General features: G+C 46.0%; 1 protein-coding gene across 1 annotated transcript in view; it reads right to left on the bottom strand.

Annotated features, from left to right (window-relative positions):
- XKR7 (XK related 7) overlaps positions 1–10,034 on the bottom strand; it is a 14,993-nt gene extending 4,959 nt beyond the window's left edge. Inside the window, 1 exon segment of the mRNA XM_070744269.1 lies at positions 9,424–10,034. Within this exon segment, the coding sequence (XP_070600370.1) occupies positions 9,424–10,034 (611 nt within the window).
- Positions 10,035–27,423: the final 17,389 nt, after the last annotated feature.

Consider the following 27,423-nt stretch of genomic DNA (forward strand, 5'->3'; position numbering starts at 1 on the left):
GAGAAGGCTCTTCCCCTGGGTCCCGCCAAACAACATTGTTTAGTTGACGGGACCCGGACAAGACCCACTCTGTGGGACCTAACTGGTCGCTGGGATTTGTGCGGCAGAAGGTGGTCCCGGAGATAATCTGGTCCGGTGCCATGAAGGGCTTTATAGGTCATAACTGTTCTGTCTGGGTCACTCCGGAAGCCAATACCAACCCAAAAAGAGAATCCAGACACACTGATAAAAGGCAAAGGCAGTTTTATAAAATTCAAGAAAAACACAGGTAACAGAAAATGTCCTTACAAACAGGAAAATGCTGTATCTTCAGATATATCCACGAGGGCAAAAATCCATGCAGCAATACAGGATTCTTGCTGCCAAGCCGAGGCTGTAGATAGCAGACCTATATCTCCCACGGGTCTTCCAAAGCTGCTGGGCCACAAGCCAGGAACAGAGACGCCGAGAAACAAGACAGGATAACGCAACTCCAAACTGATAACACTCCACATGGCTTCAAGGGCTTGCTTGCCTTTTAAACCCTGCTAAGGAGGACCACACCCAAACCCAGCTGTTCCTAATTCAGTGCTGATAATACTTCTTTAATTGCTCCTTTCTTTGATCTGACCGTCTCTGTCGCATGTCAATGATGGCTTGTGCGTCATCACCTAATGACTCCAAGCTACTGGCTGGGGAGCCCCCCCCCCCCCGGGGCTCTCATGATGTTCTCCTTCATCCCATTCCTGATTTTCCTCTCCCCCGTCCGACTGTTCAGCCCCCTCCTCTTCGCTGTCCTCCTCCTCCGGGCATGGAGCCAGCAGAGACACAGCTGGTCCCTGAGCAGCCTCAGGCTGAATCACAACAATAACCAACATTTTGAATTGTGACCGGAAACTGATCGGCAACCAATGCAGACTGCGGAGTGTTGGTGTAACATGGGCATATTTGGGAAAGCCCATGATTGCTCTCGCAGCTGCATTCTGCACGACCTGAAGTTTCCGAACACTTTTCAAAGGTAGCCCCATGTAGAGAGCATGGTTGAAGTGTGAAAGTTGCTAAGTTTGGAGACCCCCTGCCCTAGGGAAACCGTGGCATTTAATGCCACCCCCCTGGACTACAAAGTTGGTTGAGGAGTTCTGGGAGTTGAAGTCCACAAGTCTTCAAGTTGCCAAGGTTGTAGACCCCTGCTCTAGAGTGTGCTAAGCCAGGGCAGGTAAGCTAGGCCTCACCTTACTTTGAGTGTATGTGGGTGTGAACTCAGCCTTGTGGCAGCAAGATTGACAAAAAGGAAGATTTTCAGAAACTAATCCAGAAGCCACTTGGAATTAAGGAGAAATTTCCTAACAATTAACCAGTGGAACAGCTTGCCACCAGAAGTTATGGTTGCTCCATCACTGGAGGTTTTGACACAAAGAGACTTTGTGAATCATGGTTCTACAAGGCTGAGTTCACACCCACTTGCACTCAGAGTAAGGTGTGGCCTTGCTTACCTGCCTTGGCTTTGCACACTCTACAGCAGGGGTCTCCAACCTTGGCCACTTGAAGACTTGTGGACTTCAAGTTAAAGTTGTGCACTTCGATTTGGTGGATGTTCCATTACGGGAGAAATAGTGGAATACAATAGTTAAAGAAAGAATTTGAGGGGCAGGGTAATTAGTCCAAAAAGACACACACCACACGATAGAAGGAAAACCAAAAGTCTTTATCAACAGAAAAGAAGAAAAAAATATCCTTTTTAAATGTCAAAATGATTTTCTGATACACACAAGGCACAGGTTAAATGCAATCCAATTTCTCACCCACTAACTGGGAAATTGAGTCCAAATTCCAAAGTCCAGAAAGTCCACACACAGTCTTGAACAGGGAAACAGCAAAACCACGATCTTGACAAACTACAAATCAGATAAACTTCCACGAGGCTAAACCAGCACGCTGTTCTTTTTATGTGTAGCACTAATTACAGCAGCCCCACCCAACCACAGGTGGCCTCACTTATCTCCTGTAATAATCCTTTAGTTGTTCTCTCCTATGCATCACTCTCCGCATGCGTGGGTCTGTCATAAGTTCTTGTTCAGAATCCAGGGATGATAAGGATGATTGATCTCCTCCTGGGCTGTCTGCCAAACTCCCCCCTTCCCTGCTACTCACGCTTCCTTCGTCAGAGGAGCTTTCATCGGGAGATTCTATCGGAAGCAAAACAGACTTGTGGCATGTGGATGATTCCCCCACATCCACCTCCACATTCCTTGGGGCAGGAGCTGGGCCAGAGCCAACCACAACAATATACATTTAAAAGAAACATGGCACAATCAATAATTATAGATCATAACCATAACAACAGAGTAACACCCAGTGATGGGCTGCTGCTCCCACAGGGGTGCGGGGAGACGCAGTGGAGGTAGTAAGTTTATGCACCATTTATTGAATACTTAACAGTTTTTTTATTGTCCTTCCTTCGCTAGTACCCTAGGGTGCTCCTTAATTACTTTTAAAATAGGAAATAATGAAATAGTATGTTTTTACCTGTAAATGCTTGAATCATTTTAATCATTATCTAGAACTGAACTTTTACAGCAGTTCAAGAAAATTGAGCTACTTGTCTAATCTGTTATCCTACTGAACTTTGTGGGTTCAGTACAAAACTTTAAAATGTTCCTGTGCTTCTCAACCAATAATGCTGTCTATCATTTGTCCTTTTTGGGCTATTCAAATAATGTGACTTAATCAACTGAAAAAGAGTCCAAGCCCTGATTTGAAAACTTATCTTGGTCGGTAAACCATTCTCACCCAGTCACATGGCCTTTAAACCACCCTGGTCACATGATTGTCAAGCCACTCCCACTTTGTCACATGGCCAGCAAGCCACAAAATAAGCCACGCCCACAATGTGACAGTAAAATTTTGGCAGCCCATCATTGTAGATATCCAGTTTACATTCAAACCTATCTCTTCAACTCCATTCGTGTTATCACATATGAAAGTTTTGTTTATAGCATCTTAACTTTTTAAAATTATTCTCCATCTTTTTTACAGACACTTAGTTATTTACTTTCTTAACAAAATAGTTCTATATCTATTTAGCACATTTACATTCCCCGTACACAGCTTACAATTATTTCCTCCTTGCTAACGATCGTAAAATATATTCCACACTTCATAAATCTCACACTACTAACCAGAGCATACAAAACTTTTGCCAGACCAATCCTTGAATACAGCTCATCTGTCTGGAACCCAAACTGCATTTCGGACATAAACACTAGAAGAGCCCTCCACTCCTCCACTCGCAACAGAATCCCCTACGCAACCAGATTTACAATCCTCGGTTTAGAAAGCTTAGAACTACATCATAAGAACCTAAGATCCCCATGGACAATTGGGGGGCCACTGTGGGACACAGAATGCTGGACTTGATGGGCTTTGGCCGAGATTCAGCAGGGCTCTTCTTATGTTCTTCTGCTCATGAGGGTGCAGATAGATAGATAGATAGATAGATAGATAGATAGATAGATAGATAGATAGATAGATAGATAGTGTTGTGATTAGCTCTGGCCCTGCTCCTGCCCCAAGGACTGTGGATGTGGGGGAGACATCCACATGCTGCAGGCCTGTTTTGCCCCCTAGGGTGGAATCTGATGATGAAGGCTCCTCTGACCAAGAAGACATGAGTGACAGGGAGGAGGAGAGTGTGGCAGACAGCTCAGAAGGAGATCAATTCTCTAGCTCCTCCTTGGATTCAGAACAAGAGTTAATGATACAGCCACGCATGCAGAGAGCGATGCATAGGCAGCAACAACTGAGAGATTATTATCAAAGAAAATGAGGCCACCTGTGGTTGGGTGGGGCTGTGGTCATTAGTGAGGCTGCTATAAATAGCAGCCTGTGGGTTTGGCCATTGTGGAGGATTATCTGATCGTTGTGTTTCGTGACTGCTTTACTGACTTTGACCTTTTGTGTGCTGATTTTTCCCCGCTTTGAAACTAAACCAGGGCAAAGTGTGTTTCACTTTGTGAAAGAAGGACTGTGAATTGCTTCACAGCTGCAAGCTAAGTATCTCAGAACTGATAAGGGACTTGTACAAATTACCAGTTTGTTTGGAGACCAGTGCTCTTTGCTATACCAAAAGAGGGCTTGGTTTAAGTGAATTTTCAGTATAAAGAACATTGTTTTGAATTTTCAAATCTGTGTGTGTCTGAAATTTGTACCTGTGAATTTTTGGAAGGATTCTACCAGAGAGCCCGACAGAACAGGCAGATAGATAGATAGATAGATAGGTAGGTAGGTAGGTAGATAGATAGATAGATAGATACATAGATAGATAGAAAAATAGATAGATAGATAGATAGATAGATAGATAGATAGATAGATAGATAGATAGATGAGAGAGAGAGAGAGAGAGAGATGGATGGCCTTGAACATTGGATGGTTCAAGGCCATCCAAGGCCCACCTACCTGGGTGGAAGCGGAAGGAGGACTGGCCACGCTGGCACAATCTGAGTGAACAACATGACACGTTTGAGGGTGGGGGGAGGACAAAGGATGCGAACTTTCAGCTGGGTGGGAAAGTCAGATCCAGGTTTCCCAGTGTGGGTGCCCAGGATGGCTCCGGCAATAAACTGGAACTTTGAGGAGCGTTTTGACTCAGGTTCTGATTTAATGTGGGCGCTGCCTGGAACCTTGACAATGCCCAGCTTCAAAAACACAGCAGGAAGATCCGTTTTAGATCCATGGCAGCCCTCAAGGGAGGGAAGACAAGGGCTGGGATGTTTGGAGGGAGGGGGTTAAGAGAAATTAAGGGGGCACAGGGGGAAGGCATCTGCTCTAAAAGCCTAGAAGGTAGAAGCTGCCCTAGAGGGACCTGGGATTATCGGACCCCCATCTCCCTTTCTCTGTCCCCAGTTGGGGCCTCTCCTCAGGTTTCATTGGCTGGTGGGGGGGGGGAGGGGGGACTGGGGCGTTGGAGAAAAGGTGGAGGGAGAAAAGGAAGGAACAGAGGGGGCAGGAGGTAGAGACGCAGGCTTTGGCTAGGGGAGCAGATGGATTGTGACCCCCTCTTTCAATCAAGAGGCTGTCAAACCAGCTGGTATTCTGGGGCGATACTCTGTGATCAGATAGAGAGATAGATGGATGATAGATGAGAGAGACAGAGAGAAAGAGAGAGAGAAAGAGAGAGAGATATATGATACATTTAGATAGAGAAGGAGACAGATGAGATAGATAAAAAATAGATAGATAGATAGATAGATAGATAGATAGATAGATAGATAGATAGATAGATATTTTATTTATTTATTATTTTATTTATTCATTTGTCCAATACACAAATACATAGGAAGAAAATAGACAAGTGGTAATATATATAAGGGTAAAAGTGAACTTAGAGGAGAGGATATATGAAAGAAAGAAAATATATATGATAGGTGAAAGAGAGGAAAGACAATTGGACAGGGGACGAAAGGCACACCAGTGCATTTATGTACGCCCCTTAGTGGCCTCTTAGGAACCTGGAGAGGTCAATCGTAGAGAGTCTAAGGGAGAAATGTTGGGGGTTAGGGGTTGACACAATTGAGTCTGGTAATGAGTTCCATGCTTCGATAACTCAATTGTTGAAATCATATTTTTTACAGTCAAGTTTGGAGCGGTTCATATTAAGTTTGAATCTGTTGCGTGCTCTTGTGTTATTGCGGTTGAAGCTGAAGTAGTCATTGACCGGTAGGACGTTGCAGCATATGATCTTGTGGGCAATACTCAAATCGTGTTTTAGGCGCCGTAGTTAGATAGATAGATAGATAGATAGATAGATAGATAGATAGATAGATAGATAGATAAATAGATAGATAGGTGATAGATTAGATAGATAGATAGATAGATAGATAGATAGATAGATAGATAGGTGATAGATTAGATAGATAGATAGATAGATAGATAGATAAATCATAGATGGATGGATAGATAGATAGATAAATCATAGATGGATAGATAGATAGATAAATCATAGATGGATAGATAGGTGATAGATTAGATAGATAGATAGATAGATAGATAGATAGATAGATAGATAAATAGATAAATAAATAAATCATAGATAGATAGATAGATAGATAGATAAATCATAGATGGATAGATAGGTGATAGATTAGATAGATAGATAGATAGATAAATAAATAAATCATAGATAGATAGATAGATAGATAGATAGATAGATAGATAGATAGATAAATCATAGATGGATAGATAGGTGATAGATTAGATAGATAGATAGATAGATAGATAGATAAATCATAGATGGATAGATAGACAGACAGACAGACAGACAGATAGATATAGATGGATGGATGGATGGGAGGGAGGGAGGGAGGGAGGGAGGGAGGTGGATAGGTAGATATGTGCATAGATATAGACAGAGAGGTGATAGACAGGCAGACGATAGACAGACAGACAGATGCCCTCTCCCTGAGCTGCCCTAGGAACACCAGGTCCATCAACAGAAGGGAGAAAAACACGCAGTGTTGTTGTGCTGATCTATAACTTGAGTGGGGCTGTGTCGGTTATGGGAACTTGTGAGTTACATTTGGGAAAAGCTAGATGGGGGGGGGGGCAGAGGGCTCATTCATTCATTCATTCATTCATTCATTCATTCATTCATTCATTTATTTATTAGATTTGTATGTTGCTCCTCTCCACAGATGGGGCGGCTCACAACAATAGTAAAAACAATGTACCATCAACAAATCTAATATTTAAAAAGTATCTAAAAACCCATTATTTTTTAAACCATACAGCACAAGCATACCATACATAAAACTATATAAGCCTGGGGAAAATGACTCAATTCCCCCATGCCTGACGGGGAAATAATCCAGAAGATGGTTTGGAGCACAAAGGGGAACTGGGGGGGGGGGGGGGGGGTTGGTAGCTGCCCTCCGCAGCCTTTGAAGGAAGCCCTGTCTCCTCCTTTGCACCCTGGCACAGTTTGGGGTGTCTTCGGGGAGTTGAGGTGGAAACACCAACCTCTGCCCAGGCAGAGGGGAATAGCAAGGCAATTTGGGGTGGAAACCTTTATATATGGCTCACTCTTTTGGCCTTGGGGGGAGGAAGAGCCCTGAAGTCCCCGCTCAGCCATTAGCCAGGGAGTGGGGCTCAAGGGTCAATGTCTCCCCAGAGCTCTCTCTCTCTCTCTCTCTCTCTCCTCGCCAAGCTGCCTAGCAGCAAATGGGAAGCAGACCAGAGACCGTTGCCATCTGTCTTTTGGCAGGGTTTCTGATAACAATAGCATTTAGACTTATATACCACTTCACAGGGCTTTTGCAGCCTTCTCTAAGGGGTTTACAGAATCAGCCTCTTGCCCCCCAACAATCTGGGTCCTCATTTGACCCAACATGGAAGGATGGAAGGAAGGGAGGGAGGGAGGAAGGAAGGAAAAATGGAAGGAAAGAAGGGAGGAAGGGAGGGAGAGAGGGAGGGAAGAAGGAAGGGAAGGAGGAAGGAATAGTAATAGCATTTAGATTTATATACCACTTCACAGTGCTTTTGCAGCCCTCTCTAAGCGGTTTACAGAATCAGCCTTTTGCCCCCAACAATCTGGGACCTCATTTGACCCACCAAGGAAGGAAGGAAGGGAGGGAGGAAGGAAGGAAGGAAGGAAGGAAAAATGGAAGGAAAGAAGGGAGGAAGAGAGGGAGAGAGGGAGGGAAGAAGGAAGGGAAGGAGGAAGGAAGGAATAGCAATAGCATTTAGACTTATATACCACTTCCTAGTGCTTTTGCAACCCTCTCTAAGTGGTTTACAGAATCAGCCTTTCCCCCCAACAATCTGGGTCCTCATTTGACCCACCAAGGAAGGGAGGGAGGGAGGGAGGAAGGGAGGAAGGGAGGAAGGGAGGAAGGGAGGAAGGAAGGAAGGAAAAATGGAAGGAAAGAAGGAAGGGAGGGAAGAAGGAAGGAAGGGAAACAGAGAGGACAGAATTAACTAGAGAGAAGAGAGGAGAAGAGAAAGAAGAAAGAAAGAAAGAAAGAAAGAAAGAAAGAAAGAAAGAAAGAAGGAAGGAAGGAAGGGCAATAGTGAAACCCATTTGTTGGACAGCAAAGGAGGCCAACAACTAATAGCAATAGCACTTAGACTTATATACCACTTCCTAGTGCTTTTGCAACCCTCTAAGCGGTTTACAAAATCAGCCTTTTGCCCCCAACAATCTGGGTCCTCATTTGACCCACCAAGGAAGGAAGGGAGGGAGGGAGGGAGGGAGGGAGGAAGGAAGGAATAGCAATAGCATTTAGACTTATATATCACTTCATAGTGCTTTTGCAGCCCTCTCTAAGCCGTTTACAGAAACGACTTTTTGCCCCTAACAATCTGGGTCCTCATTTTACTCACCAAGGAAGGAAGGATGGAAGGAAGGAAGGAAGGAAGGAAGGAAGGAAGGAAGGAAGGAAAGAAGGAAGGAAGGATGGAAGGCAGGCAGGCAGGCAGGCAGGCAGGCAGGATGGTGCTTGGATTCACCTGCAGAAGTCACAAATGTGAGGAGTGATGATGGGGGGTGGAGGACCCCAAAAGCCCTGGGCCATGTGCACCTGGCTGCCCCCCCAGGGATCCCCTAGCCCATGGGGTGCAGTGGTGTCAGCCCTACCTCCAGACCTGGCCAAGCTGAAGCAGGTGAACGAGGACCTGCCTCTTTACCCTGCCGATATTAAAGCAAGGTGTGCTGAATTTTAGAACCCCATTTTGAACCTGGTTGCTAAGTGAATCATGTGGTCATTAAGTGAATGAGTGCATGTGACTTTGCTCATTGGGAGCCCCACAGGGGGAGAAGGTACAAACGGTGCCCAGATCACCTGCAGAAGTCACAAACGTCAGGAGCAACTGGGGTGAACGTGGATAAACCCCTCCCTCCCACACAAAAACCTGGCCTGGGCTCAATTTCAGAACCCCGTTTAGAGCTGGTCGCTAAGCGAATCATGCAATCATTAAGTGAACCTGGCTTGCCCCAGGGACTTTGCTCGAAGGTACAAATGGGGCCCATATCCCCTGCAGAAGTCATAAATGCGAGGAGCAACAGGGGGGATGTGGATAATACCCCCTCCCCAAAAGTCCAAGCCTGGGCCATGTGCACCTGGCTCTCCCTCCCCCAGGAGTCCCCTGGCCCAAGGGGCGTGGCAGGCCGGTCCTAACTTCTGACCTGGCTGAGCTGGAGCAGGTGAACAAGGACCTGCCTCTTTCCCCTGATGGTCATAAAGCAAGGTGCCCTCAATTTTAGAAGCCCATTTTGAGCTGGTATGACCCAGTGACTTACAAACAGTGCCTGGATTCACCTGCAGAAGTCACAAATGCAAGGAGTGACAGGGAGGGGGGGGAACAGACGCAGAGGACCCCCAAAGCCCTGGGCCACTTGCAGCCAGGTCCTTCCCCTACCCCCAAGGGATTCCCTAGCCCATGGGGCCCTACCTCCAGACCTGGCCCAGCTGGAGCAGGTGAATGAGGGCCTGCAGGATCCAGGCGCAGAGGCGGCAGCAGCCCAGGCGGGGCGCGGCGGCGGCGGCGGCGGCGGCTGCAGCGGCGGCGGAGGAGGCGCCGCTGTCCTTGGTGCTGAAGGCGGCGGCGGCGGCGGCGAAGTCGTAGACGAACCACCTGAAGCTGAGCAGCTGCACCACCAGCGACGGCAGGAGCACGAAGAGCAGCGTCAGCCCGAACCACAAGGGCCGGCCCTGCAGGTAGTAATCGGCCGCCAGCCACAGGTCGCTGGCGCCGTCCGAGAAGAAGACCAGCAAGGCGCCCAGCACCCAGCAGCCATCCCGCAGGCTGTAGGCGCGGCCCCGAGGCCCCGGCACCGCCACCGGCAGCAGAGGAGGCGGGAGAGGGGGGAGCGGAGGGAGGAAGGCGGGAGGGGGCGGCGGGGCGGCCGAGGAGCAGGAGGAGGCGGTGGCCGGGCTGCCCGGGGCCCGCCTGGACGCCCCCCGCGGCAGGCTGCCGGCCTCGGAGCCTTCCCGGCGCAGGAGGGGCGCGGGCGAGGAGCAGCGGGGCGCGGCGGCCGCCTGGCCGTCCGACTTCGCGGCCATGTTGGCGGGGAGGGGGGGGAGGAGGCAGGCACGGCCCCAGACTTCCGGGCGGACCGTTGGTAGGAGGGGGGGGAGAGCCCGGGGGATGGAGGAGGAAGAGGAGGAGGAGGAGGAAGGAAGGGAGCGGCCAGGCCGGGTGGCGCCCACCTCGACCCCTCTCCGCGGCGACGCCCCCCGAGCAGGCGTGGAATGGGTGGGGAGGGGGCTGCAGCCGGCGAGCGATGCCTCCGGGCCTCCTAGAGGGGAGGGTCCTCGGGGCCGCGCCCCCTCCCCCCTCTCCGAGCCGACGCCCCCCTAAGTAGGCGTGGAATGGGTGGGGAGGGTGAAGGGATGCAGCCGGCGAGCGATGCCTCCGGGACTTCTGGAGGGGAGGGTACTCGGGGCCGCGGGCCCCTCCTCCCCCCCTCCGCGCCGACACCCCCCCTCCAAGCAGGTGTGGGAGGGGGTGGGTGGGTGAACGTGGGGGGCTTCAGCCGGCGAGCGATGCCTCCGGGCCTCCAGGAGGGGAGGGTCGTCGGGGCCGCGCCCCTCCTCCCCGCGCCGACGCCCTCCCCAAGCAGGCGTGGAATGGGTGGAGAGGGTGGGGTGGGGGGGATGCAGGCAGCGAGTGATGCCTCCGAACCTCCTGGAGGGGAGGGTCCTCGGGGCCGCACCCCCTATTCTCCCCTCCACTCCTGGGCACGCCCACTCTCTTCCTAACCCCCCTCTTCCCGCCGCTACCCCACCCTAGATGCTAGGAGGGGTCCTAACATCCCCCCAACTCGGTTTAGCGAAAGAGGATGGTCTCGCCGTCCTCCGGGCCATTCCGGCCAGGAAACCGCCCCCCCCATTGGCCCTCCAGGTTGCTGAAAAGCCCAGATGAAGGGGGAAGGCGGGGCTGGTGCGGGTCCTGCAAGAGAGATGAATTCTGCCCCCGTTCTCGGATCCCCCCAAAGTCCTGCAATCTACACACAGATACACACAGATGGACTGCCGCCCCCCACCCAAATCGTGGCCCCTTCCCTCCAAAGCCTGGCGTGCCAAGGAAAAGCGAAAGGAAAGGAGGGGAGGGAGGGAGGGGAAAGGAGAGGGGAGGGGAGGAACAGAATGGAAGGGAAAGGGAAGGGAAAGGGGGAAATAAAGAAGGAGGGAAGGAAAATAAAGGAAAGGAAAATAAAAGAAAGGGAAGGGAGGGCAGGAAAAGAAAGAGAAAAGGGGAAGGGGATAAAATAAAGGAAACACACACACTTCCGCCCCCCACCTAAAGCATGACCCCTTCCCTTCAAAGGGCCTTTGGAAAGCCATGGAGGTCATTTCAGCCACACGGAGCCAGGCCTGTATTTGTGTGAGGAGGGGGCAGTGGGTAGGTGTCCCACCAGTAAAGCGTCCACTCAAGACCCAGCCCTTCAGCCTCTCCTGAAAATGCCAGGGCCGGACTGGGAGCAACTGGTCCTGTAACAAGGTAAGAGGGTGTAAAAACCCCATAGGAACCTTATACCCCTGGTTGTGGGGTGGGGTGGGCTCGGTGTATCCTCCTGCTGTCCACTTGGATGTTCCTAGCCTGAGATTCTCCCCCCCCCAACCCCTTCCTTTAGCAAGCATTGGATTTACATTTTTATTTTATTTATTTATTTATTTATTTATTTATTTATTTATTCACTCATTCATTCATGTCAATCAAATATAGGTTAGTAGTTCATATAAACATAATTAGATTTGTTGTCACATTGTTTTTGTATCTTGTGAGCCATCCTGAGTCTTCAGAGAAGGGCAGCATACAAATCTAAACAACAACAACAACAACAACAACAATAATAATAATAATTTATTAGATTTGTATGCTGACACTCTCCGAAGACTCGGGGTGGCTCACAACAACAACAAATACAGTAACGATGATACAAATCCAATTAATAAAAAGTTGAATTAAAACCCCTTAATATTAAAAACAATCAATATGACACAGTCATACCATTTTCAAATGCTATAGTCAGAAGAGAGGCAGGAATTAATCCCCCCATGCCTGGAGACATAGGTGAGTCTTTAACATCTTGTGGAAGATGGGGAGTGTGGGGGCAATTTGAATCTCCGGGGGGAGTTGATTCCAGGGGGCCGGGGCTGCCACAGAGAAGGCTCTTCCCCTGGGTCCTGCCAGCCAACTTTATTTAGTCGACGGGACCTGGAGAAGGCCACCTCTGTGGGACCTAATCGGCCGCTGGGATTCGTGTGGCAGAAGGCGGTCCCGTAGGTATTCTGGTCTGATGCCATGTAATAATAATAATAATAATAATAATAATAATAATAATAATAACAACAACAACAACAACAACAACAACAACAACAACAACAACAACTTGTGCCGGAACTACCATTTACCAGTGGCAAAGAACTGGTGGGATCATAAGCCCAAAAAACTGGTGGGAAATGAGCAAGCAAAACTACTGTGGGACTTCCGACTTTGGACTGACCGAATTCTGAAGCATAACACACCAGACATTGTGATCATGGAGAAAAAGAAAGTATGGATCATCGACATCGCAATCCCAGGGGACAGCAGAATTGAGGAGAAGCAGCTAGAGAAATTAGTGAAATACGAAGATCTAAAAATCGAGCTGCAACGACACTGGCATAAGCCCGTGAAAGTGGTCCCAGTGGTCCTTGGCACACTGGGCGCAGGGCCAAAGGATCTCAGCGGACATTTGAAAACCATCGGAATTGACAAAATCACCATCTGCCAATTGCAAAAGGCCGCTTTACTGGGATCGGCAAACATAATTCGCCGCTACATCACGCGATCCTAGGTGCTTGGGAAGCACCCGACTGGGGATGAAATACGAAATCCAGCATAGTGATCTCATTTGTTGTGTTGTATTGACATAATAATAATAATAGAAGGTAATGATTGAAATAATAAAAAAGACAATAGGACAATAGGACAGAGATGGTAGGCATGCGTTGGTTATGACCTATAAAGCCCTTCATGGCACCGGACCAGATTATCTCAGGGACCGCCTTCTGCCACATGAATCCCAGCGACCAGTTAGGTCCCACAGAGTGGGCCTTCTCCGGGTCCCGTCAACTAAACAATGTCATTTGTCCAGGGGAAGAGCCTTCTCTGTGGCGGCCCCGGCTCTCTGCAACCAACTCCCCCCGGAGATTAGAATTGCCCCCACCCTCCTCGCCTTTCATAAGCTCCTTAAAACCCACCTCTGCCGTCAGGCATGGGGGAACTGAGATATTCTTTCCCCCTAGGCCTTTACGATTTATGCACGGTATGTTTGTTTGTATGTATGTTTGGTTTTACAATAAGGGTTTTTTAGTTGTTTTAGTATTGGATTTACATGCTGTTTTTATTACTGTTGTTAGCCGTCCCGAGTCTGCGGAGAGGGGCAGCATACAAATCCAATAGATAGATAGATAGATAGATAGATAGATAGATAGATAGATAGATAGATAGATAGATAGATAGATAGATAATAATAAACAAACAAACAAACAAACAAACAAATAAATAAATAGTGTGCTTATGCCCTCTCCTTACAGACCTCTTAGAAAAGGGGGGAGAAGAAAAATAAAGAAAATTTTATACCCCCCAAAAAGAAAGAAAAGGGGAGAGGTCAACTGTGGACAATCTGAGGTTGAAGGTTTTGGGGTTGGGGGAAGAAACCACAGAGTCAGGTAGGGCATTCCAGGTGTTGATCATCTGGCCACGAAAGGCGATAGGAAAGAGAGAAGCTTTCAACAGCCTCCCAATTTTCCCTCCATTCAAGGAGATTTGAATTCAAGTTCGCCACTGAAGCAAAAAATGAGTCGGGTTGCAGCCAGAATTTTTTTTTTAAAAAAGGCAGCGTCTAGGTTTCCTAGCCCGCTTTGGAAATCCACCTTGGCCAAAGGATTCTGGATCCCAAAATTCAGGTTTCTGCTCCAGCTAAGAACCGTACAACAGCCTGGACCTTAGATATAGGGCTGCGATTTTCCATTGTGGGTTTTTACAATTCCGCTGGCTGTGTGCAGCGAGTATTTTTTTTGTTCTACGATAGCATTGTGTAGGCGCAGAAATACTACTCGCCCCACCGCGAGGCCTGGTATTGTGCGGCTGGTGATGGAATGAGGGGTGTGTCGGCTCAGGGGTGTGTCGAGGCGCTTGGAGGTTTCGTGGGAGAGATCTTTGCAAGGGGCTGGTTAGACGTTTCCCCGTAAGGATTGAGCAGTGAAGGATCGGAATGGTTTGGATTAAACAAGGAAGCGCCAGGCACTGTGTCCCCATTGGCTACTTCAGTCCAAGAATGAGTTTAGCTTTTACGAATGGCACAGCCGGAAATGGGAGGAGGGATGCGAATGGCAGGTTTTGAGATATTCGGTTGCAGCACTTGTGAAGAGAAAAAAATTAAAGGGAAGGGAACGGATGGAAAGGAAAGGAAGAAAGGAAAGGATAGGAAAGGAACAAGGAAAGGAAAGGAGGAAATAGAGAAGAAGGGAATGGAAGAAAAACAAAGGAAAGGAAAATAAAAGAAAGGGAAGGGAAGGGAAAAGGAAAGGAATGGAAAAAAAGAAATAGAAAGAAGAGAAGGGAAGAAAAATAAAGGAAAGGAAAGGAGGAAATAGAGAAGAAGGGAATGGAAGGAAAATAAAGGAAAGGAAAGGAAAAGAAAGGGCAGGAAAAAAAGGGAAGTATATAAAAGAAAGGAGAAAGGAAAGGGAGAAAGGAAGGAAAGGGGAAAGGAATGGATAGGAGGTAGAGGAAGGAAGGAAAGGAGGGAGAGAAGGAAAGAAGAAAGAAAAGAAAGAGAAGAAAAAAAAGAAAAAGGAAGTAAGTTTGATCTTGAGGAAGAAAGGGAGGGAGAAGGGAAAGAAAGGGAAAGAAAGGTTGATTTTGAACAAAGGAAGAGAGGGACAGAGGGAAAAGAGAAAGAAATGAAAGAAAGAAAGAAAGAAAGAAAGAAAGAAAGAAAGAAATTGGGTGACTCTTCAATATTAACCGTGGTTGTCAACCAGCATGATTGGGGAATGGGCAGTTGACAATGAAGAAATCAGGGTGGTAAATGGCTGTCACTCCCGGGCTCCAGAGGAGATAAGGATGGGCTGAAGACGTTCTGGAGAGGGTATAAAAGCTCTTAATCCCAGGCAGGGCGGCAGTGACAAATGTAAGTCAGATTATGAGGGATAAAGACAACATCTGTGTGACCACAAAGATCAGGAGAATAATGATCTTTCTGTGGCAATATATGTGACTCTGAAAAGCGGGACCCGAGACAGAATGAGGGAAAGATATTGGGTGGGTTGGCTTCAAGTCAGGAGTCCAAATACCAAGAGGATCATGGAAGAAGCCATCATTCCTGCACCAAGACAAGACTCTTCCCTTTGTCTGTGATCTGCAGGAGTAAATCCATGGACTTTGGGCCTGTGATGTGAGCAGACAAAGGGCCCAGAGACATTTATCAGGCTCTTGCAAGATGGAGAGAGGGAGAGAAAGGAAGATAAACCGATCAGGCAGATGGATGCAACTGCCAATAGAAAGGCAGGAGGAGTTGGGCTCAGGCTGCATCAATTCCTGAATTAAAACACCGTCCCAACCTGTGAATGAAAAAAAAATAGAATAAAATGGAATAACAGAGTTGGAAGGGATCTTGGAGGTCTTCTAGTCCAACCCCCTGCTTAGGCAGGAAACCCTACACGGGATGGCAAACCTATGGCACACATGCCACAGGTGGCGCATAAGAACCTAAGAACCTGAGAAGAGCCATGCTGAATCGGGCCAAAGCCCATCGGGTCCAGCATTCTGTGTCCCCCAGTGGCCCACCAATTGTCCTTGGGGATCTTGAGCAGGAAGAGAAGGCATCGGACCAGAATACCTCCGGGACCGCCTTCTGCCGCACGAATCCCAGCGACCGGTTAGGTCCCACAGAGTTGGCCTTCTCCGGGTCCCACCGCCTTCTCTGTGGCGGCCCCGACCCTCTGGAACCAGCTCCCTCCGGAGATTAGAACTGCCCCCACCCTCCTTGCCTTTCGTAAAGTTCTTAAGACCCATCTCTGCCGTCAGGCATGGGGGAACTGAGACATCCCCCCCGGGCCTATACAGTTTATACATGGAATGTTTGTGTGTTTGTTTGCTTTTAATAATGGGGTTTTTAGTGTTTTTAAATTATTAGATTTGTTCTTACATTGTTCTTGTTATTGTTGTGAGCCGCCCCGAGTCTACGGAGAGGGAAGGCATACAAATAAATAGATAGATAGATAGATAGATAGATAGATAGATAGATAGATAGATAGATAGACCCTCCCTTTTCCTGGACCCCCAACAAATGGGACCCAAGGGAACCCTGCCTGCCTCAACTAACAAAGAGGCGGCACTTGGACATCCGTTTCAATCACCACCCATGATACACTTGGCATCCCTGAATCTGTCTTACTGGTTAAACTTATTTTTCCTCCTCCTTTCCTGGAAGCTGGGTGGTTTGCTAAGGAGGAGTTTGCTGGAGAGGAAGGGGAGAGGACACTGCCGGTGCCAAAAACACCTCATTTCTGAAACGCGTCACGATGAAGCCAGAATGCTTGGAGGTTTGGGCCTGCCCCATAATGCTACGTTCTTTTGGAATGTTTCTTGCTGTGGGAACTTGGGAGGGAGGGGCTGGACTGCCTGCCATGACCCATTCCTTTTTAGGTTCTCAAGGTCAGCCTTCGTTCAGCATCTGGCCGGAAGTTGCTGGGAGTTGCAGGATACACTGACAGAAGATGTTATGATTCACGTGATGGACTTGTGGGAGGAGATGCATGGAAAGACTCTAGAAAGAGTGCAGAGAAGAGCAACAAAGAGGATTAGGGGACTGGAGGCTAAAACCTATGAAGAAGGGTTGCAGGAACTGGGCAGGGCTAGTTTAGTGAAAAGAAGGACCAGGGGAGACATGATAGCAGCCTCCCAATCTCTCAGGGGTGGCCACAAAGAAGAGGGAGTCAAGCTATTCTCCAAAGCACCCAAGGGTAGAACAAGAAGCAATGGGTGGAAACTAAACAAGGAGAGAACCTCTCCCGATTTGGGGTGTGCATAAGTGCACCAGAGTCCCTTCCGTCTCCTGTCCTAATGTTTTTCTTAATAAGTAAGTAAGTAAGTAAGTAAGTAAGTAAGTAAGTAAGTAAGTAAGTAAGTAAGTAAGTAAGTAAGTAAGTAAGTAAGTAAGCAAGCAAGCAAGCAAGCAAGCAAGCAAGCAAGCAAGCAAGCAAGCAAGCAAGCAAGCAAGCAAGCAAGCAAGCAAGCAAGTAAGTAACTTAGATCTAATGAAAAATTCCCTGACAGAACAATTAACCAGTGGAACAGCTTGCCTCCAGACGTTGTGAATGCTCCAACACTGGAAGTTTTTAAGCAGATGTTGAATAACCATCTGTCTGAAGTAGTGTAGGGTTTCCTGCCTAAGCAGGGGGTTGGACTAGAAGACCTCCAAGGTCCCTTCCAACTCTGTTGTTTTGTTGTTGTTGTTGTTCTCCTCCTATTATTATTATTATTATTATTATTATTATTATTATTATTATTATTATTATTATTATTATTATTATTATCATAAATGAACTCTAACCTGGGTGGAGAGACCCTTGTGACTCTAGATTCGGGTTTCTCCAATTGTGCTAACATGGCCCTGTTAATAAATTGGAACTCTGAAGAAGGCCAAGCCTTGGACTCTAGATTTATTTCTCGGATGCTACTTGGAACGCTGACAGACGGTGCCAAAAATGCCTCATTTCTTCCTTCTCTGCAACCGGCGGGCGTTGGGAGAAATGCTGGGGTCAGATGCTGCCGAATGCCTCTGACTCACCGTGAGCGGCTTCCTTGGCCAAGGGGCAGCCGAGGCAGCCCTGCCAAACGGAGGAGCCCGTGCCAAGGAGTGGGACTGGCAGAGGGGGAAGAGGAGGGCTGGCACTGCGGTAAAAGAGGGGGAAGAAAGAGGCCAGAGACACCAAGCAGGTTTCCCTGGCTGGGTTCTGAAGCCTTAAGCTGTAGAAAGCAAAACAGAAGCAGTGCAGAGAGAGAGAGAGAGAGAGAGAGGGAGGGAGGGAGGGAGGGAAGGGAGGAAGAAAGGAGGGAGGGAGAGAGGGAGGGAGAAAGGAGGGAGGGAGGCAGGGAAAGGGAAGGAGTGGAGGGAGTGGTAGAGGGAAGAAAGAAAGAGAGAAAAAGGAAGGAGATAAGAAAAGGAAGAGAAAGGAAAGGAGGGAAGAGAGAGAAAGGAAATCAGGGGGGGGGAAGGAAGGAGGGAGGGGAAAGGAGGGAGGGAGGAATAGAGGGAAGAAAGAAAAAGGAAGAATAGAATAGAATAGCCAAGTGTGATTAGACACACGGAGAAAGGAGGGAGGGAGGCAGGGAAAGGGAAGGAGTGGAGGGAGTGGTAGAGGGAAGAAAGAAAGAGAGAAAAAGGAAGGAGAGAAGAAAAGAAAGAGAAAGGATAGGAGGGAAGAGAAAGAAAGAAAGAAGGAAAAGAGAGAAAGGAAATCGGGGGGGGGGAGAAAGGAAGGAGGGAGGGGAAAGGAGGGAGGGAGGAATAGAGGGAAGAAAGAAAAAGGAAAAATAGAATAGAATAGAATTTTTATTAGTCAACTGTGATTAGACACATGAAGAATTTGTCAATGCATATGAGAAGGAAGGAAAGAGAAAGGAAAGGAGGGAAGGGAAAGGAAAGGAAGAAAGAAAATGAACAAATGAATGAATTTATGTTGTGAGCCACCTTGAGTCCCCAGGGAGTTGGGCAGCATAGAAATATACAGTAATTAAATAAATAAGTAAATAAATAAAATTAATGAATGAAAAAAGAAGGAAGGAAGGGGGGGAGAGGGAAAGGAAATGAGGAAAGAAGAAGGGAGGAAAGGAGGGAGGGAAGACGGAAAGAAAGAAGGAAGGAAGGAGGGGGAAGGAAGGAAAGGAGGGAGGGAGGGAGAGAAAGGAAGAAAGGAAGGAAGGAGGGAGGGAAAGGGAGGAATGAGGGAGGGAGGGGAAGGAAGGAGGGAGGGAGGGAAAGGGAGGAAGGAGGGAGGGAAAGGAAGGAAGGAGGGAGGGAGGGAAGGGAAGGAAGGGAGGGAAAGGAAGGAAAGGAGAAGGAAGGAAGAGGAAGGAAGGAAAGGAAGGGAGGGAGGGGAAGGAAGAAGGGAGAAGGGAGAAAGAAGGAAGAGAAAGGAAGGGAGGAAAGGAACAAAGGAAGGAAGGGAAAGGAAGGAAGGATAGAAGGGAGGGAGGGAAAAGAAGAAAGGAAGGAAGGAAATATACTACAGATGAAATGTGGAGTAACTTTCCAGAGCTGCTAAGCCTGATGGCGTCCATAGGATGGGGAATGTCCCAACCGCCTCCTTTGGCCATTACACACTTTGCCGTAATTCTGCCGTCGGCATCAAGGACCAGGCTGAGCAGCCCAAAGGCTCCTCTTTTTTTCCATCCTTTCTGCAGTGACTTCATGGCGGTTTGTCCCAGACCTTCTCCCCCGGGGACGTCTGTGGGGCAAGGGGCAGAAGCTCTGGCTCCATTGTGCATTGACACACGCACCACTGATGTCCTTGTGTGTAACCCAAGTGCGAAAGGCATGACTTTGTGTCGCGTTGCCCTGCCAATGTGCGCTTTGTCATTCTGGCACCTTCAAGGCAGCCTTCCACCCAGGGATGAGCGAGCGGCTAGAGACAGATAGGGACCGATGCCCTTGGTGATTTGTTGTAGCAAGTAGGATGCTTGGCTGCATAGCGAGAGGTATAACAAGCAGGAAGAGGGAGATTGTGATCCCGCTGTATAGAGCGCTGGTGAGACCACATTTGGAATAATACTGTGTCCAGTTCTGGAGACCTCACCTACAAAAAGATATTGACAAAATTGAACGGGTCCAAAGACGGGCTGCAAGAATGGTGGAAGGTCTTCAGCATAAAACGTATCAGGAAAGACTTCATGAACTCCATCTGTCTAGTCTGCAGGACAGAAGGAAAAGGGGGGACATGATCGAAACATTTAAATATGTGAAAGGTTTAAATAAGGTCCTGGAGGGAAGTGTTTTTAATAGGAAAGTGAACACAAGAACAGGGGGACACAATCTGAAGTTACTTGGGGGAAAGATCAAAAGCAACGTGAGGAAATATTATTTCACTGAAAGAGTAGTAGATGCTTGGAACAAACTTCCAGCAGACATGGTTGGTAAATCCACAGTCACTGAATTGAAACATGCCTGGGATAAACATATATCCATTGTAAGATGAAATACAGGAAATAGTATAAGGGCAGACTAGATGGACCAGGAGGTCTTTTTCTGCTGTCAGTCTTCTATGTTTCTATGTTGTGGCTGTGGCACCCCGCACATTGTGCCTAGTGTCTTCTGGAGAGGCCCTTCGGAGACCTTCTGGGGTCAAGGGGCGTTTATAGAACACTTGCTGGCCCACCGGTGAGACTTGAGACTCAACACTCAGCCATTAAGGGGAAGCATGATGATGATGACGATGGAGAGGAGGAGGAAGAGGAGGTCTGTGGGGTCCTTGATGCCCTCTGAGCTAGGTGGTTTTCTTGTAGATGTTCCATTACCAAACTAGGTAACTTCATCAATGCTAGAAGGGAGGAGGAGGAAGAAAACTGTTGGATCTGGTACTGTCTGTGTTTCGTTGGGATTTTTTGCAGATATTTCATGACCCAACTAGATAACACCATCAGTGCTAGGAGGGAGTGGGATTTGCTGAGGAGGAGGAGGAAGACTTTGGGGTTCTTGGTGCTCTCTGAGCTTGCTTGTTTTCTTGCAGACGTTTCATTACCAAACTAGGTAACTCCATCAGTGCTGGAAGGGAGGAGGAGGAAGATTGTGGGACCCTTGATACCCTCTGAGATAAGAGGCTTGCTTAATAGATGGATAGAATTGATAGAATTCTTTATTGGGGCCAAGTGTGATTGGACGCACAAGGAATTTGTCTTTGGTGCAGATGCTCTCAGTGGACATAAAAGAAAAAAACATATTTGTCAAGAATCGTGAGGTACAACATTGGAGATATTTCATTACCCAACTAGGTAACTTCATCAGTGGTGGAAGGGAGGAGGAGGAGGAGAAGGAGAAGGAGGAAGACTGTAGGATCCTTGATGCGCTCTGATCTTGGTGGTTTTCATGCAGATGCTTCCTGACCAAACTATTATCCTTTTTATCACTTCTTTATACTTTATTACATTAATACAAACTATAATTCTATACATGTTTGACAAATTGACCTCTCCAGGTTCCTAAGAGGCCAGTAAGGGGCGTACATAAGTGCACCGGTGTGCCTTTCATCCCCTGTCCAATGGTCTTCCTTTCTATTGCTTTTCATATATATTCTCTTCCTTTCATATATCCTCTCCTATAAGTTCACTTTTACCCTTATTTATATTACTACATGTGTATTTTTCTTCCTATGTATTTATGTATTGGACTAATGAATAAATAAAATAAAATAAATATAATAAATAAAATAAAATAAACAAACTAGGGAACATCAGTGGTGGAATTTACACATTACCAACCAACCCCCCCCCCCCCCCCCCAGCTTGAAACAGATCTATCCGTCTCCCTTTATTTCTTTGTCAGGAAAATATACATTCAATACATAAACAGTTTGTCACGAAAGCAACTGCCTGCGAAGGCCCCTGGATTGGAAGCAGGATGCTCCGTCCCGTATTTGGGTAAACCAGGTTGCCCCTGATAAGACTGGAAAACACACCATCATGGGATTGGAGAGATCTTGGCTTAACTTCTCATTTCCTGTTGACGATCACCCAATGCATCTGCTAAAATATTTAAATCCCATTAACATGGCAACTTTTCCTGCAGGGATGACTCACCCTCCACACGGAAATATCCACATTAAAAAGAAGGATTGGTGGCAGGAATTGGGCCTGGTTGGTCTAGGGCAGAGAAGGACCAGGGGGGACAGGATAGCAGCTTTCCAGTATTTATTTGTTTGTTTGTTTGTTTGTTTATTATTTATTCATTTGTCCAATACACAATACATATGGAAGAGAATAGACATGAAGTAATATATATAAAGATAATATGTAAAAATAGAGGAGAAGATATATGAAAGGAAGAAAATATATATGATATATGAGATAAAGGAAAGATAATTGGACAGGGGACGAAAGGCACACCAGTGCACTTATCTACGCCCCTTACTGGCCTCTTAGGAACCTGGAGAGGTCAATCGTGGAGAATCTAAGGGAGGAATGTTGGGGGTTAGGGATTGACACTATTGAGTCCGGTAATGAGTTCCACGCTTCGACAATTCGATTGTTAAAGTCATATTTTTTACAGTCAAGTTTGGAGCGGTTAAGATTAAGTTTCAATTTGTTGCGTGCTCTTGTGTTGTTGCGGTTGAAGCTGAAGTAGTCATTGACCGGTAGGACGTTGCAGCATATGATCTTGTGGGCAATACTCAAATCGTGTTTTAGGCACCATAGTTCTAAGCTTTCTAGACCCAGGATTCTTAGTCTAGTCTCGTAGGATGTTCTGTTTCAAGTGGAGGAGTGAAGGGCTCTTCTGGTGAAATACCTTTGGACGTTTTCAAGGGTGTTGATGTCCGAGATGTGGTATGGGTTCCAGACAGATGAACTGTATTCTAGGATGGGTCTGGCAAAAGTTTTGTAGACTCTTGTGAGTAGTGTGAGATTGCCGGAGCAGAAGCTACGTAGGAGGGGCTGCCACAGAGAGGAGGGGGTCAGGCTGTTTTCCAAAGCACCAGAAGGCCAGCAAGGAATAGTAAGTAATCAAAGAGAAACAGAAAGTAATAGAAAGTAACAAAAATAGAAAGTAATCAAGCAGGAGGAAAAACAAGGAGGAATTTCCTGACTGTGAGAACAATTAACAATTAACCAGTGGAACAACCTGCCTCCAGAAATTAAAAACAAAGAAACCTAGAAGATTGACAGCAGAAAAAGACCTCCTGGTCCATCTAGTCTGCCCTTATACTATTTCCTGTATTTTATCTTAGGATGAGTATATGTTTATCCGAGGCATGTTTCAATTCAGTTACTGTGGATTGACCAACCACGTCTGATGGAAATTTGTTCCACGCATCTACTACTCTTTCAGTCAAATATTTTCTCACGTTGCTTTTGATCTCTCTCCCAACTGACCTCAGATTGTGTCCCCTTGTTCTTGTGTTCACTTTCCTATTAAAAACACTTCCCTCCTGGACCTTATTTAACCCTTTAACATATTTAAATGTCTCGATCATGTCCCCCCTTTTCCTTCTGTCCTCCAGACTATAAAGATTGAGTTCATGAAGTCTTTCCTGATACGTTTTATGCTTAAGACCTTCCACCATTCTTGTAGCCCGTCTTTGGACCCGTTCCATTTTATCAATATCTTTTTGTAGGTGAGGTCTCCAGAACTGGACACAGTATTCCAAATGTGATCTCAATATAAAAATAAATAACTATAAAATTTTATAAAATAAAACAAAACAAAATAAAATATACTGTATTGGACAGCCACTTCTGCAGAGATTCTCATTCTCCACCATCCAGTCCGAGATGAAGAAGCTTCTTGGATGAAGAAGGGAAATGTCTTCAAAAGAAAAAAAAAGGCAAGAAAGTCCAGTTGCCTCCTGAAAAAAACCACATTTGGGACTTGTGTGGAATGGTATATATTGAACAGCAAGTAGACAACCTCCGAGGTCCCATCCAGCTCTGTTATTCTGATTAACCCTTCCCACCCTCAGCAACCAAATTAAACTCCTACCCTCAAAACATTGCTGCAGAGCAACTAAGACACAATAACAGTTTCCCCCCGGATGCCATCACTCTACTAAACAAATAATTCCCTCAACACTGTCAAACTATTTACTAAGCCTGCACTACTATTACTACTAGTTTTTTCTCTTCATTCCTGTCATTCATCTCCTCCCACTTATTGCTGGATGGCTGTAACTTGTTGCTTGTATCCTTAAGATTTGTATTAATATTGATTGTTTCTTCATTGCTTATTTGACCCCTCTGACAATCATTAAGTGCTCTACCTCATGATTCTTGACAAATGTATATTTTCTTTATGTACACTGAGAGCATCTACACCAAAGACAAATTCCTTGTGTGTCCAATCACTCTCGGCCAATAAAGAATTCTATTCTGTTCTAATTCTAATTGTCTGTTCTGTTCTATTCTAATTCTATTCTATTCTAATTCTATTCTGTTCTGTTCTAATTCTATTCTAATTCTATTCTATTCTAATTCTATTCTATTCTAATCCTATTCTATTCAATTCTATTCTATTCTGTTCTAATTCTATTCTATTCTGTTCTATTCTAATTCTATTCTATTCTATTGTTGCAATATAGCATAAATGTTAGAATAGGATTTATAAATCTGGACCTCTAGCACAAAAATATTCTTACCCTGATTCTATAACCCAGGACAGGAAGGGTACTAAACTCACCTAATCTGCATTCCTGGCAATTACTACAGGGAAACAAAAGGGCTCAAATAAACATCTCACAATAAAAAAGTTTTCACCACTCCTATATAGGATCAAAGGGGGGAATTTACATTGCCTGAAGCATACAACAGCATGACAGGGTGATTAAGGAAGATTAGTAAGATAAAGCAGAAGACTTCAGAGAAATTAGGTGTGAGAACATCTGCTCTTGGGAAGTTTTCTAGGAAATTGTTTCTTGATATCTATGGGAAGAGGAAGAACTCAAAAGATACGTTTGAAGTTATGTTATTGGATGTATCATTTGACATGTATATGTAATTATCCCCATTTCCTTATGTTCCCAAATAAAAAGGGGTACATGGCTCTACACCATGTCACTTCACCCAGGGAGAGACAATGTGTCCAAGCTTTCTTTCACGGCTGGGTTGCACTTAGCCCCTTTTGAGGACATTGCCTTCACTAGGGACTTTGACAGCATCCACATTCTATTCTATTCTATTCTCTTCTATTCTAATTCTATTCTAATTCATTCTGTTCTGTTCTATTCTATTCTGTTCTAATTCTATTCTATTCTATTCTAATTCTATTCTAATTCATTCTATTCTATTCTGTTCTAATTCTATTCTATTCTACATTACTCTACTCTACTCTACTTCTAAATATATTGTGTGAATGCAACTACTGGGCGTTCATGTTCAATCTGAGCCCACTCCGTAGTAGACCGTAACTATTTCAATGAATGGCAGAGAGGCGCTATGCTCTGGGGAGGTCCAAAGCACTTCTGAATTGTTTTCCAATCGTTCACATCCTTTTTTAACGGGAAGCATATGTGTATTTTTTTAAAAAAAGACGGTGTGCTCGTAGTTGTTTGCTCTGCTTTTCATCCTGTTCCTATGTCTGTGTGCATTTATTATTTATTCTGTGTGTTTACAGTGGAGCAATTCAGTTGCAAATGTGTGGGTCTATATAGCAATAAGGACATTTATCCCCCCCCCAATAGCTAATGGATTATTTTCCCCGCCTTCTCCCTCGGGTGTGCAACGTACATTTCATTGGGGGTTGGTTGGTGTTTTTTTTTTACACCATTAAACCAAATGCCTGACATAGAACACCAATACAGTTAGCTAAAATAGATTAAAAAACCATTCACCTAAATGTTGGAAATGTAGGAAAGAGAATGGTTCTCTTTTTTTTTAATATAATCTTTATTGCAAATAAATGGGGGAAGGGAATACAGAAAACAAAGGGACTATGTAAACATTGGTACAAATTTATATAACTTTTGTTGTGGTTCGCTCTGGCCCAGCTCCTGCCCCAAGGACTGTGGATGTGGGGGAGACATCCACATGCTGCAGGCCTGTTTTGCCCCCCCCTCTGCTGATGAAGGCTCCTCTGACCAAGAAGACATGAGTGACAGGGAGGAGGAGAGTGTGGCAGACAGCTCAGAAGGAGATCAATTATCTAGCTCCTCCTTGGATTCGGAACAAGAGTTAATGATACAGCCACGCATGCGGAGAGCGATGCATAGGCAGCAACAACTGAGAGATTATTATCAAAGAAAATTAGGCCACCTGTGGTTGGGTGGGGCTGTGGTCATTAGGGGGTTTGGCCATTGTGGAGGATTATCTGATCGTTGTGTTTCGTGACTGCTTTGCTGACTTTGACCTTTTGTGTGCTGATTTTTCCCCGCTTTGAAACTAAACCAGGGCAAAGTGTGTTTCACTTTGTGAAAGAAGAAGGACTGTGAATTGCCTCGCAGCTGCAAGCTAAGTATCACAGAACTGATAAGGGACTTGTACAAATTACCAGTTTGTTTGGAGACAAGTGTTCTTTGCTATACCAAAAGAGGGCTTGGTTTAAGGGAATTTTTATTATAAAGAACATTGTTTTGAATTTTCAAACGTGTGTGTGTCTGAAATTTGTACCTGTGAATTTTTGGGAGGATTCTACCAGAGAGCCCGACAGAACAACTTTAAGGTATGCAATTATACAATAATATACATACTTACATATGGGAAAAAGAGTAAGGAGAATGGTTCTTATTACCATATGTGGTGGCTTTGCAACAAGACAAAACTATTCTGGAACAGAGATAAAAAATGGTTAGAGGAGATACTGGAAAAGAAAATTGAAGGAAAACCGGAAGTATTTTTTACTGGGAATAACCCATGAAAGATACAAAAGATGTCAAGTTTACTTAACAACTGCAGTGAGATTAATTTTTGCACAACAATTGAAAAGTGAAAATATACCAACTGTCTGAAGCAGTGTAGGGTTTCCTGCCTAGGCAGGGGGTTGGACTAGAAGACCTCCAAGGTCCCTTCCAACTCTGTTATTATTATTAGAAAAAAATATAATCTGTGCAGAAATAGACAAATTAACAATGGAAATAAAAGATAAAGATGTGTCGGAATACTACCAAAGCTGGAATAAATTTTATGTTTGATTAGAAAGTTGGGAAAAACGGGAAAATTATATAAAGTCAACCAATTAAATAGTCAACCAACTTAAATCACAGAGAAAGAAAAGAGGATCGGTTGAATACAGTGGTACCTCTATTTAAGAACTTAATTCGTTCCGTGACCAGGTTCTTAAGTAGAAACGTTCTTAAGTAGAAGCAATTTTTCCCATAGGAATCAATGTAAAAGCAAATAATGCGTGGCCCCACGGAGGCTTCTCCCTGCCTTTTCCGGCCCTGTTTCCTCCCAGGAGATTCCTAGGGAGGCCCCACAGAGGCTGCTCCCAACCTTTTCTGGCCCTGTTTCCTCCCAGGAGATTCCTAGAGAGGCCCCACAGAGGCTTCTCCCTGCCTTTTCCGGCTCTGTTTCCTCCCAGGAGTTTCCTAGAGAGGCCCCACGGAGGCTTCTCCCTGCCTTTTCCGGCCCTGTTTCCTCCCAGGAGATTCCTAGGGAGGCCCCACGGAGGCTGCTCCCAACCTTTTCTGGCTCTGTTTCCTCCCAGGAGATTCCTAGAGAGGCCCCACGGAGGCTTCTCCCTGCCTTTTCCGGCCC

This window comes from Erythrolamprus reginae, chromosome 3, assembly GCF_031021105.1.
Source record: "Erythrolamprus reginae isolate rEryReg1 chromosome 3, rEryReg1.hap1, whole genome shotgun sequence".
NCBI classification, from domain to species: Eukaryota; Metazoa; Chordata; class Lepidosauria; order Squamata; family Dipsadidae; genus Erythrolamprus; species Erythrolamprus reginae.